General features: G+C 42.1%; 1 protein-coding gene across 2 annotated transcripts in view; it reads right to left on the reverse strand.

Annotated features, from left to right (window-relative positions):
- epha7 (eph receptor A7) overlaps positions 1 to 5,339 on the reverse strand; it is a 96,770-nt gene extending 91,431 nt beyond the window's left edge. For both annotated transcript variants that reach the window (XM_046060088.1, XM_046060087.1), the window contains exons 1-3: positions 5,194 to 5,339; positions 3,640 to 3,704; positions 2,357 to 3,026 (exon numbers count right to left, since the gene is read on the reverse strand). In XM_046060088.1, the coding sequence (XP_045916044.1) occupies positions 2,357 to 3,026; positions 3,640 to 3,704; positions 5,194 to 5,287 (829 nt within the window). In that variant the 5' untranslated portion in view covers positions 5,288 to 5,339. The remainder of the gene's footprint in view (positions 1 to 2,356; positions 3,027 to 3,639; positions 3,705 to 5,193) is intronic.
- Between the last annotated feature and the right edge of the window lie 8,899 nt (positions 5,340 to 14,238).

The raw sequence follows: 14,238 nt of genomic DNA on the forward strand, positions 1-14,238 counted from the left end.
GGGGGGGGGGGGGGGGGGGGGGGGGGGGCGCCATAGGGGTGAAAGACAAGGGGTCCCTCTTTGCTGACGGTGATGAATGAGTGGATCACAACACGTTTCGGAGGAGGCCTTTGCATCCACAGAGGGGGCTCCTCAAATGACATGACTGACAGCTCAACTCGCTTACTCCACCTGCACCCGCCCTCTGGCTGAATATTTTACTCGGCGGCCATGTTATCATCGTGGCGCACTGCAGATACTAAAATAGGCCAGTTAAGGACCGTCTTAGAGCATCTAGGGAGGCAATCTACAGTAAAGATGTTTGAACGGTTACATGAAAATGCGCTTTTTTGCTGGCTAGTGGAAAAGTTCAAGGGATGGAATAAGGGGGTTTGCAACAACTTTTATAAGTTTCCTAAACCGACATTCTGACAACTATACCCATTTTATGCAGCGATTGGTCAGACGTGCAGAGGTGTGAAAGTTGGATGGGTTTGAACGTCCTTTTTTCTTATTCTTCATACAGCTACTTCCACCACTTTTTATGCGTACATAGCGTGCACTGTTATCCCCATTTGTACAAATGTTCTCTATGACAGCAGACTGCATCTTCAGCACATTCAAAAACAGGTAGAAACACCTGTTTGGACTGAAACTTACTGAACTCCACTATAAAGATGTTCTTTTACAAGCTAGTCTGAGGTCCAAATGCCAGGATTTCACATTTTTAACGGTCACAGCCACTTGAACTTATTGCTCTGCTGTTCAGCTGATAGAAATACTTTGAATAGCTTTTAGATTGTGCTGGGGGAAACTACTGAATGGACAATTTAATGTCAGTGGAGCTGCTGGAAGAAGTGCTGATGGTGCACCGTGATTCTCATTTTATTTAGATTAACTACCCCTTAATACAAAGGCTTCTCATGCCTCAGTGGAGATAAAGCTCATAAAGGTGCAGTGTCAAGACACGAATTTGATCCACATACACATTAAGGAGCCTTCCTCCTCAGGTTTTAAACAACCTGAGGGTAGGTTGTCTGTACTGACGGCTGTATCGAGGTATTTGTTTCAGTTGACACATGAACAGATTAATTAATAAAGATGCAACAGTCTTCTGTTCTGAGGGCTTCAAGACATAATAAGAAAAGGTAGCTAAAATTACTTTGACAAGCCAGAGCTATTGATTGTTCTGCCGCATAGCTTTCCCTGTGGAAATAAATCAGGGGGCTTTCTTTCCACCAAAAGGCACAACTGGATCTTACATCTATGCATATTAAAACAACAAGAACAATAAAAAGCAGCTCCACGGGGTTGAATCAGCGATAGCCGACTAACATTAGAGACATAGCACAACTTGAGACGGGCTGTGCTGCTCTAAATTACATGGCCTAATATATTTCATTAACACACCTCCCTCAGTGGGGTCTCTAATGGATGACAGCGTGGCATAAAAGCTTGTCTGCCAAGGACACTAATTTGTTCATAGACGCATTCCATTCAATTATTAATGGCTGCTGCTTCCTCATAAACTGCTTAGATTGAGGTTGCCCACTTTGCCAAAAAAAAAAGAGCCTCGGCTGACAAGGCAGGCCACTTAAGTTCTTTGACCTAAGTCACCCCCTTTTAATCCATAATGATTTTTGAGTCAGGTGGCCACTGAAAATAATCCTCTGAGTGTTTAGTGACAGAAAGCGTGTTATTGTTAAGTGTAGCAGCACAATCCGGCACCACAACAACGAAACACTGAGCCACAGTGAGCGTGTATTTTCCCTTCCTGTTGGGCTCCTTCCTAAATATCCTGAGGCCTAAATGCCACAGTAGGGCAGCTATTTGTTTTTCCTCTCTGTCAGGGTCATTTGGCCAGGGTAGAAAGCTGCAGAAAGACGGGCTGGACTTCCTCTACACCTGTGTATTCTGCTGGCGAATGTCTAGGCTTGCTGCCAGTAAGAAAGAGAGGAGCTAAACTCAAGTTATTATTTAACCCCAGTCCCAACAGATTCACGGCTTTATATTAAGAGCCCTGTAATCAATTAACACAGATTCCAATTATTACACTGAAGATGTCTGGCCTCAATACTTTATCCATGCTGCTTTAATCCCATTTGCCAAAACCTCTATTCAGCCAGCGAAGCCGAAATTGTCATTTACCTGCTTTACGTAATCAAATCACAAATACTCCCCACTTTATGATATTTTTTTCTTGGCATGCCTTTTGTGGCGTGAAATCCAGGATTCATGTTGAACTAACTTTTAGATATCAGTCAGAGGGGACTGATATCTAAAAGTTAATTCAACAAGAATCATCTCAAACTCTGCGAATCAGTCAATACCATTAGCTACTACTAAAAATATGTTTTCACTCTGAAAAGGCACTCACGTTCACATGCGTCCCCTTTCTGATGAAATCCAGCTTTACATATACATTTCCCAATAGGCACCAGCCATTCCCCTTCGGCGCTGCAGTGCATCTTGGGAGAGTTGTCGGCCTCCTCCTCCGCGTCGCTCACGCACATGCCCTCGACCTCCACCAGCGAGGAGAACTCTGATCCAGTCACGGTGTCTGGGAACGTGGCCAAGTTCTCGATGATAGACCAACACTTCTTGTAATACACTTTGACAGAGACCAGGGCGATACACGCCCCTACATCCTGGAAGGCCAGGTAGAAGCCCCGTCTGGACAGGGGGCCAATTATGCGCACTTCTGTATTTAGCTTCATCTTCCTCTCGCCCAGGTCGCCCTGAGTGAAGCTTTCATCTGCGGCGATGGTATCAATTTTCACGTACTGGTTCTCCCGTAAGCTCCTGCCCACCTCCGAATCTGTTTCCTGGTAATACAAGTTGAACGTCTCCTTGCAAGTGCCCACCACTCCGGGTAGGCTGTTACAATCCCTCAGGGTAAACTTCAGTTCCACAAAAATTCTCTGGGCATTGCCCTTCTCTATCCAGTTAGTCCGAAGCCAGTTATTCTGATTGGGCTCCATGACTTGGCAAACCTGGTATGTGCGAATGGGTGTGTAGTTCTCATCCAAGCCGCTGATCTCTTCCCACTGAAAGAAGACATAAATGAATACATTAAAGAGCGACATCTTATTGAATTTAGATGTGAAAGCCATCACACTGAAATACGCATCTAATGACTGGCAATCAAAGTGGCGGTGATTACACTGTAATGAATATGACAAAGGCATGAAATATTTCATTTAATGTCATTTCAGACAGTACTACAGTATACTATAAACTGCAGTGAATGAAGGGAGAAAGCCGCTGCATTTTTATCGCACAAACGCATCTTTAAAGAACGAATGTGCTCAGTTTACCTGCTTCTGCTCACATTATTTATTTAAAAAGTTTCTCACAGCCTGCTTTTAATCAGACTAGCAAGATGGAAGTGGTTTGCTTAAAGCCTTTGTGCTCTGCAAGTCAAAAGCAGGGCGAGTTTAGTGGCAGAAACAACCTCTTGCATTCTTTATCTTTTACTCTGGAGAGACTTATGTGAGCAGAGAAATAGACATGATAGAGAAATTACCCTTAAGTATGCTTTGCGCCTCAGTTAAATATTATTATTCATATCACAGATGTATCACATCAGAGGAAGCTGGGGGAAAATATAGATATGGAGTACATCCGCGTGCCAGCGATGCAGAGATTCTGCAGACTTACCCCATTGGGAGGATAGGAGATCCACTCCAGTTCTGTCTGCTGTGCCTTGGAGTCCAGCAGAATCACTAGTGACAGGAAACCGAGAGGCAGGTGGTTAAATCTCACCGGGGCACCAGGGCTGGGTATTACTGATAGGCCACACATCGGTATCTATAGCGTACATATACCAGTGACCTAATTTCTAGCAGCAGCAGTTAAAGCAAAAACATTCTGTAAGAATATAGACAGCGTAGCAGACAGGTCCTAATGTCTGCGGGGGAACTTTCTGGGAGACAAATTAAGAAACTGGCAATGCGCTTAAAGAATAAATTAAGTCTATTGGGTTGCTAGTCAAATGTGTAGATTTATTGGAATAATTACGCATGAGATAAAAGCCACGTAGTCCATTAAATGTGGGTTTATTTTACGCACCAGTTTATTAAAACTAACGTGTGGGAGTTGTTGCGTTAAGGTCCCACATACAGTAGCCAACAAAGTCAGGTATAATTTCAGCTCAACACGGCCCTAAAACGACAGCGAAACCACATCAAAAGCGGCGTATTTGCAGTTTTTGATCTGTGAAGGAGATTTGTCAAACCAGTCTGCTTTATGTTCTGGAAGCGTGCGAGAGCGCAAAGCTGCACCACGGCGGTTTAAAAAAAATGAAGTTGTTTAATTGTGCCTAATATCAGCAGACAGTTCCATCATGAGAGCGAGCAGCAGCCGCAGTAAAAAAAATAAATAATAATAATGCTCGGGTCATATTTTACAGGAGACTGTCGGATATGGAGGTCTGTGAAACACCGACTATTTACAATTCCCATCAGCTATAATCGACATCCAGACCGCGCTGTTATTATGCTGTAAAATCAATATCTGCCAAGTGATTTAATGGTTTACGTGTACCCTAACATAATTACATTGAACCACAATCCGATCAATTAAAAGTGTCCATTTTCAGCCATTTGGAGTTCTTAAATCTCCTCTTATTTTTGGTGTTTTATAGCATTTGTTCTGGCCAATTTGAGCGTCTGAGGGAGATTACGGCTCTGCATCAATCTGATGTTCTCTTTCCAAGAAACAAGACTAGACAGGACTGTTAGAGCCGAGGCCACTTAGGAGGAAATAGCCCTCCGAAACTGCGGCCACATCACCGGCGCACACTTTCAGGGCAGCGAGCCTGCTGGGACGATCGACCCGCTGACATTTCTACCTGGTTTGTTGTGCTTAGATTGTGAATCTTTAACCAGCAGGCTAGTTGTGCCAACAGCGCTAGAGAAAAATATCAACAAGAGCTCCTGCGTCTAATCCATGTTCTACAGCGTTTGATTGCGGTGCGTAAAAACACGGCGAGGTCCGGGAGCAGACATCGCTGTCACCCCCGCACACCGGCCTCGTTTGACAGCACTGGGTACAAAAAAACATCCACATTTTGAGTTATTTAAAGACAACGCGGGATTTAAAGAGAAAATAGAAAAAAACAAGGAAACTGTCTGCCGGATTTGGAAACCTCTCACTGTGGAGGATGTCTTCCAAATGCGATGGGATGGAAGAGTCCAAACTTTAACAACTTACCTTCCTTCGCATTCTGAGCTTGCCCGCCGTCTACATAACAGCATACATGAAGGCAAAATGTAATCCAAAGACACGAGATAGACCTGGAGAGCATGGTGCAGCCGCGGATTTCAATCTAGACCGTAACTCGCTTTGCCACCGTCTTGTGTGCTTCCCATTGACGACACTAAACCGGCTCTATGTACAACAATCCGCTGGTCCCCACTCAAATAGCGTCTGCTAAGGCTGGGAGGAGACTGTGGCTCCGGGGATGTCAATCAAGGAGACAGGCGGAGGGATTGTCCAATCGTAACGCGGAAAAGGAAACGTCACGACAACTGGGGGCCAATAGGCGCTTGGAGTGGGAAGGGTTTTAGGGGGAATGCACGGCGGAGGAAATGTTGTCACAACTTTGGTCAGATATTTTCGGTTTTCTTCAGGAAAAGGGCAAGGGATGCTGGAGTGCAGTTGGTGTCTCGATACTAACACATGCGCACACCACAAAAGGCTATGCCAAGAGGAAGAGAGAGGCAGAAAGAGCTCCACCGTCTTTGTCTTTCTTTTATTTTCTTATTATGGTAAAAGTTTTGATCAGAAACTATTTGTCTGTTTTAACACAAGCTCCACTTTCATCCAAACACACGTTCGAGCAGGATAGAGGCATTTCCTTCTTGTTGCTGACATGTGATTACGTTTTAAAGCTCCTGTCAGGAATGGTGAATTTAGCGTTTTTCATTCAAAACAGATTTTCGACTCTTATATCCTGGGTGATGAATTATGCAGTGATCTGACTATATCCTGACCTGGAGGAGGACGTGGGGCCACACTTGCCGGAGCCAGTCACAGAGGAAAACTATAGGCAGCTTAGGGCCTCCCCATGCACAAAGCATTTTTAATGTGTGCGTGTGTTTTGTTTTTGTTTTGTTTTTTTACAATATTATAGGAACTTTTTTTTGTAAAAAATTAAGATTTGCCTTGCAGTTGAATTATAAAATAAGTACATCAAAATAATTACAATATTTGAGAACATTTTAATTTGCCATTAATTAATTAGTTACTTTCCACCGCTGCCTTTTGACAGTTAGGATTTTTGCAACACTGTTTAACACACATAGTCTGCATTTACACTAATCACCTGCACAGAATATATCCATTATTGTTCATGCCCCCCCACTGTGGACTTGATATTAAAAGACTGTGAGTGTGTGTGTATGAGGAGACTCTAAACGCTCAGCTCTGCGGCTCCAAAGCTCACAGTAAGTTGTAAGCTAACTCCCACTACAGTAATCAGCCCACGAATGGTACCGCCACCACTGGATACGTGCAGATTCTTCACCATCAGCACAAAAGATCCTTTAATTTCATTGTGCAGCCATGTGTTGTAGAATGACAAATAAATGTACCTTGAAAAGTAGTGGAGAAAAAAGTAAAATTAGTTGTTTTCTTTATATAGTCCATTATCACAAATTTCAATCTCAGAGGGTTTTCCAATTTGTACAACATACCCTCTATCCTTAATTCAGATAAGAGAAAACGCCACAAAAAAACATGAAAAAATTAAAACATTAAATGGGGGAAAGAAAGGAAAATTAAGGAAAAGCAACAATGGGGGAAACAGACAAACATAGAGGAGGTTGAACTACAATATGGAGAAAAAGAATGACAATATGAAGAAAATAAAGCACACAGATACATAAGTATTACTCGGTTAATTTGTGACAGTGTGTGAGCCAAATATAGGATCTGATGGCGAGACGTTATGGTGGTTTTAATCTGTGGAAGGTCACCTTAAGTGAGGGACAGTCCCACTGAGACGGGCCATTCCCACGACAGGGCCTGATTCATTATTGCTCTGCTGCTTGAGAGACTTTCAGACTTTCAAGATGCAATCGCCGGGGGTCTTAAATAACAAGCAAAGATAAACAAAGGAACACAATTTAAAAGCCTAAAGTTAATTTCCCACTTTCTTGGATGACTTGGCATATCACTTAAAAATTAAAGCATAAAGCAGAGCTCATTATCCCTTTATACATACAGCATTTGTTGCAGGTCACTAATTAATCTCCATTACTTCCCAACAAGCAAAACAGCTGTAATTATGGCCAACAAATAATGATTAATAAACTGTGTACATAAAAATGGACAGAAGCAGACAAGGACTCACTTCAAGGTTTATTTGCCACTGCTTTTTCTGTTTGTTTGTTTGTTTGGCCTGTTTATTATGCAAATTGCAGCTAATCCTTTTTGCCCTTGATACACAGAGTCCTGTATAGCAGTGTATAACTAATGATGGCCGAATTAATCTGGATTAATGTTACCTTTATCATAAAGTGTTTGTATGACACCATCATTACGTCGCTATCCGTCAGTCTGTGTGTGAGACAGGATTTCAGCGGGTTTGGTGAAACATACACAGTTTTAGGTTTTCAGTGAACAGCATTTGAGTATGACAACATTGTAACACTGCGGTTACCTCTGTGTCTGCTGTCCTCAGTAATGTTTCTGGAAATGTTGACATTTTAGGGAGCCTGAGAGGAGCACGCAGTCCACAATTTTTTTAAAGGTGTATTCTGGCATTCTTTAAAGTTTTTAGACAAAGGGATTTTGTATTTCCTCAGCAGAATGAACTTCCTGGCTGTGACGGGGAACGCCATTTAGACCATCATGTAAGGATAAAAAAAAAAAATAGAAAAAAATGACAATGAACAATCAAATAAATAAAATGTGAGAAAATAACATTTTAGTTATTTTGTTGTTTGGTCAAACATGTCTTAGGAGTGTGGGGTTGTGCCGACCGTACTGCCACACAGAATGTTGATATTAGCAGATTTTGCAAAACCCAATGACAATTTCTTTTTAATGTCCCTGTCCTGCATTGTACTCACCAAAGTAACTGGCCAGAACTATTCAATACCCTGTATTAAGAAATGGGGATTGTCCTTTAAACTGTGTACAGCAGTGATGCAGTACTCTCTGCACTGTAATATTTGATTATTTTGCTTCTATTGTGACGAAAACAGGCTTCATTTCCTATTTGGAATGTATTTTTAAAAAAGGTTCAGTACAAGATGAAGCCCAGCAGTCATGTATAATCTCACTGTTTGCCACTTTGTCTCTAAACAGCCTGACTATCTTTACAGCAGCTCAAACTGCCTGACTAATGTAAGATATCTCACTGAAATGGAAGCTGTCTGTTTCACCTCATAGTAACCTAACCTAAACATGCTCACTGTTGCCATGGCGTCTTCTAATTAAAGCCTCCCTGCTCTCCTCATATGGAAGTGACACTAAGTATTAGAGTTATTATGTTCAGCACTGACAGTAACAAAGCTGCCATCGCCTTGCCTTGTTGTTGCCAAAATTGATTGGCTAACAGAGAAAAGTGTAAGTGTGCGACATGTCAAAGGTCGCTCAGAGACGGCTAGCGCTATGTAACTTTGCGTGTCGTTGTGCACCAACTCTCTGCCAGCGGGGCCTTTTCAGCCTAACTTAGGTTCAATAGCTCTGTCATAACAGGCAACAATGACGCGGGAGTGGCTGGAAGAAGACGCAGCTGTTGCTGTAGCTGTTACTGCATACTGTGGACTGACACACACCTAATGGAGCCAGCGTTTGTAGGACCCCCCAGCTATGTAGATATCACAGACAGTCGACACAACTTCACATATGGCCATCACGGGACAATTTAAAATGTGTATCCTTTCTGTGGATTGATCAGTCCATGATAATCATTGTTTTTCAAACATCACAATTAACATATACATATATAAATATAAATATATATATATATATATATATATATATACATATATATATAAAAAATTAAGTATAACAATAGCATTGCAATAGTTTGCCTGCTCAGCACTTACAACATTTTAATGCAAGCTGCTGGCAAATTTACATTCTGCTTTTGATTGACTCGAGCTTTTCAATACAACTTTATTCAGCAGCTCAAGGGTGAAGTTTCCAGTCAGATATTGGAGAATTACGTTCTCGGCCTGAAAAGGGCTTGTAGGGATATTTACTTTTTGGAAAATAATGAGCATGAGGGTTAATTTCTAGAAGAGTCCAAAGTATCTTAATGTTAAGGTTCATTTACAACCCTTTTGTGGTGGAAATGCTTCTCAAAATCTTTGACTATAAACAAAAACTATACATCTATTTACATCTAACGTCTATTTGAGTATTTGTGTGCTTTTTGTCAAACTACAGAAAACGTGCTTTTTTTGGTGATTAGTCAAAAAGTTATTGTGGGACAGGGGTGAGGGGATGTTGGACTCATGACCTCAGGATTTCTAAAATCCTGTCTAAAGCCACATGATCTGTAACACGGCATCAGAGTTTCCCCTTTCAGTTAACCAGGGCTGTGGGTCACCTGGAGTTGCAAACCCACCATGAGAAATTTCATCAGCTCTGGTGTCAGTGGAAAATTTCAGCCTCCTGTGATGGTCTAAATGTTTTAAAGCCTTTTAATTCTCAAAGAAATCGCAGTGAAGTACAAAAAAGTAGGCCTACACATAGACAAACATTTACAATTTGTATTACTTTCCAGATCTGTTGAACATTCATCCAGTGTCCTCATCAGCAGGCAGCACTTAACTACTACTCCCAGTGTTTCCTCCCTCCAGGCTCGAATTCCACTTCTTAGACAGAGTCCCACAGACTGCTGAGATGTGTAAAGAAATTGGAAATACTTATGTACACAGTTGTATCTTGTTTCCACGCACCTCTCAGGCAGTAGCGAACAAGCCGTCCACAGCCGGCGTGGCTGTTTGTAGGCTGATCCTGGCATCCAGCAGGCAGGGTGGGGGCAGTCTGAAGTCTGCCTGTCAGGCCCCGGAGGAAAACACCAGCCAGAGCTTTAATAGCGACCATGAGAAGCAGCCCAGAGTCCCTGTCAAACGGCGGTTTGGCTGTGCAAGCAGGCAATTTGCTTCTTTTTATAGATTGGTAATATGGAATGGCTGTCCCAGAGGAAATCTCAAGTGTTGAAAACTCAACTGGTATTGTTGAGGGGAAGCTCAAAGCCATTTGCACCTGACACCGATTTTGTTGATATAATCACATCGGAGTCTGTCTGCGAGTGAAATTTTAAAATGCAAAGAACCAGAGAAAGAGTAATCATTCCACACAAAATTTCCCCTGTGTTTAAACCTGCATGTGCCTTGGGTCGCAATTATGAAAATTGGTTCGTCAGGAGGCAAGGAAGTACACCAGAAATCCACATTTCTTTGTGATCCAATTAAGAGATTCAAAGAGAAAAGTGTGCAGTTGTATTTTTTAAAGCACATTTGTGTCTGGAATGTTGCTCTAGTTTTTAGTTATGTAGGGACAGCAGAAGACTGGTGTGTTGATTTTAGTTGATGGGTCACAGGATGCGTGATATTGCAACTTCAGAGTGAACAAATTATAATTAAAACTAATTTTTGCCACAGTGCAGAAGAAAACATTTTTTTTGCCGTAATTACAGGAAGAACAGCAGCCACAAAGGAGAATGAGACACAAACAGGTCTGATGGAACCTCAAAGGACTCAACATTCTCCCTATTCATAAAACACAACTGTAGTAATTGATGTATTCACATTGAAGACAACCGTGTTTAAAGAAATCCTTTAAATTCCAGTTTGATATTTCCATGCAAGTAAAAATTAATTAAAGCACTAATTAATCGGCCTTGCTCACATAAGACACTGCTTTTTTAGTCAAATTTCAAATTATTCCAGGATCTTTGTTCACTTTAAACTAATACTTTACGCAAAAATCCCTTTTAGTTAGTGAAATGGTCGGATGGCTGCTTCGTTTCCTATGGCACTGCTCTTTTCAGTGTGATTGTGGGATTGTTGAAATCACTGTTGACAAATGAAGATAGCCAGACGGGAAACACGTGGTCAGTTTCACTCCACATCATTCATGTGTGGCAACGCGACTGGCTCTTCCACAGTCATTGTGTTGTTTGTTTATTTTGGAGTGATTAAAATGACTTCCTTTTAGTCCCACAGTCGAGACGCCTGAAAAGGAACTCAGGTCAACAGTCAAAACCCGCCTACTTTACTAGCAGAACATACTGATTCTGCCTAAATGTAGTATGAAGTATGCAAACAGAAGCAAAACTTGCAGTATGCCTCGGACCAGTCCACCTCGAGTACTGTGTCCCACAATGCAAAGCGTTGGAACAGTCACAAGAACTGGCCTTTTTTTAAATTGTGATCTTTTTATCAGGTGGACACATCAGGTGTATGCACTGTGTGCTCTGACACCTTTCTATCAGAACCAGCATTTCAGCAGTTTGACCTACAGTAGCTTGTCTGTTGGATCAGACCACACGGGCCAGCCTTCACTCCCCACATGCATCAGTGAGCCTTGGCCACCCATGACCCTGTCGCTGGTTCACCGCTTTTCCTTCCTTGGACCAAGTTTGATAGATACTGACCACTGCAGACAGTTTTGTGCTCTGACTCAGGCCTTGATTATACTCGGGAGCATACGCGGAGACGGACAGCTGCGGACCTCACGGACATGGACTACTTCTGTTTATACTACCTTCAGCAGTCAGCTTGGCAGACACGTTCCACACATGCGCAGTAGATCAGTTGTTGCCCTGGCAGCTCTAGTCGCTACAGTCTAATCGAGGCTTCAGTCATCTAGCCATCACAATTTGGCCTTTGTCAGAGTCGTTCAAATCCTTACACTTGCCCATTTTCCTGCTTCTTACACATTTTTGAGGACACAATGTTCACTTGCTCCCTAAAATATCCCATCCACTGACGGGTGCCGTGGTAACGAGATAATCAGTGTTATGTTACACCAAAACTATGTGTTTAATTATTGTTTATCACTTGCCCAATTGGGCAAGTGAGTTGCCATGTATACTTAACCAATGTGGCATTTTACTTGCCCCGGGCAATCGGGCAATCCTTATTGAGCCATGCTGAATAGGCTAGAAATACCGAATGTTAGTAAAACAATTACCATGGTCAAAATACATGAAACCAGAATTGTTCCCATTTTTTAATTTAATATTGAAAATGTTCATAATAAAACCACAGAACTGAAAAAGTCGTCGGTTTTCATTTCTGAAATCTGGCCACTTTAAATTAGAGTTAAGGCCACTTTATACTTCTACAGGGTCGGAAAAGTGAAGCCAATGTGGAAGTGCCTTAAACCTGCATTCAACGACCAGGAGGGGGCGAGTCCTGCAGTTGCAAATAGAAGTCTGGTTCCATTAGAAATAATGGCAAAATGAGCCTACTTCCCACTTGATTTATTACCTCAGTAAACACTTTCCTAATGAGCTCATGATCTCAATTGTCGGTTTAGAAACCCCGGCGTTAACTAGCGTTTTGGCGGTGTAATTGCAGAGCGAGGCCGACTCCAATGCAGTATATATAGTATAAAAGCTGACAACGGTGTAGGTGCAAATGCTCAAGTATAAATTGGCCTTTAATATGAAAAATTACCTATGACTTTTACAATGCTTTTAATTGCTTAATTAACGTTTCTTTGCTATTTATTCCTACGGTTACTACTGACTCAGCATTGGCCATTTTGGAGTTCCATAACACTGGAGATGTCATGGCACAACTGGAAACACAGTTTAGTGACAGGATTGTACAGCTGCTCATTCAGCTATAAATCTCTTTTTATGAAGTGAAATAGGATTAACAAGGCTCCACGGGGCTCGTATTGCCTTGCTCAGGTACTCAACATATCAGACCGTTAGGTGTACTGTAGGCTATATCACCCAGATCCAAATCTAGCAACAGTGTCAAGTTACTTAACTGTCTGTTCAGGGTACAGGGTGAAGGAGTTAGTTAGGGTTTCCATAGCTTGAAAGAGAAGAAGGTGGCCCCCTTGAATCCGAAGGATGCTCAGCAGAAAGGTGTTTTATTTCACTGTTTCTCCAGCTGCCTGTGCTGCAATGCTGACAGCATCCAGTTTAGGTGATACTTGGCCTGTGTCTCCCCCGGGCAGTGTGTCCAGCGGCTGTCCACCCAGACACAGCCTTCATCCACGCTGACTGTCTGGCACTCAAGACCCCTGAGAAATAGATGTCCTCTTTTCTTAAAATTGCTCTTTAATCAGCTGCCCGCACAATGGGCTGACCATTTTAACATGCAGTTGAAGCTGTTGTAGGTATGGGAAAATTAAATTTTGTGTCTTGCCACGCTATCCAATGTCTGATTTTTGCTGCATTTTTCCACTGAAGAAAAAGTTCCTTCAAGTGCTTTTCTCTGTTTTGTAACAACATCCAACAGGCAAAGGCCATTTTACTTCATTGTAGGGAAGCACACAGAATTAGCATACCCAGTGGCATGCAAATATATTAATGCCCCTGGAAATAGACATTTGAATCTGAGACATTCACATATATTTCTCAGAGGCACACAAAAGTCAGAATGTAACCTTGAACTCCTAAATATTTTGCTCTGCACATCATCTGGACATTGTGCTTCAAGGTCCAGTCTGTAGTATTTCAGAGGATCTATTGACAGAAACACAATATAATATACATAGCTATGTTTTCTGTGGAGTATGAAGACCTTACATAATGAACCGTTGTGTTTTTATAACCTTAGAATGAGACATTTCTATCTACATACATGGCCTTACATGGACGTCGCTATGATGTGCCACCATGTTGCTACACTAGCCCAAATGGACAAACTGCTCTACATAGCATGTTTTGTCACTATGTTGATATAGGCGAAGAAGATGGAGTAGTAGCAGTAGTAATAGTAGTTATAGAAGTAGTCGACAGGTTTGTTAGAAGTAAGAGAAGTAAAATTTGGAACAATAGAGGACCACCTGTGTTATTAAGCGCAAGACAGAGCGTGCCGGCCACCGTAGCTTACGTGCTTGGAAAGGGAGGGGTGAGCAGTGACTGATGGTGCCTTCATGGGGCATCGGAATAACCAGAATTATTTTTCCTCCTTCTATCTTTTTTGCTAAAAGAGTAGAATTAATGGCAAACGGGACCATCCGAGGTGAGCAGTTGGTTGCAATTTACAACCCTCACCACTAGATGCCACAAAAACTGACACACTGAACCTTTAAACACACGAGTAT

Source organism: Micropterus dolomieu, linkage group LG10 (genome assembly GCF_021292245.1).
Source record: "Micropterus dolomieu isolate WLL.071019.BEF.003 ecotype Adirondacks linkage group LG10, ASM2129224v1, whole genome shotgun sequence".
Classification (NCBI taxonomy): Eukaryota; Metazoa; Chordata; class Actinopteri; order Centrarchiformes; family Centrarchidae; genus Micropterus; species Micropterus dolomieu.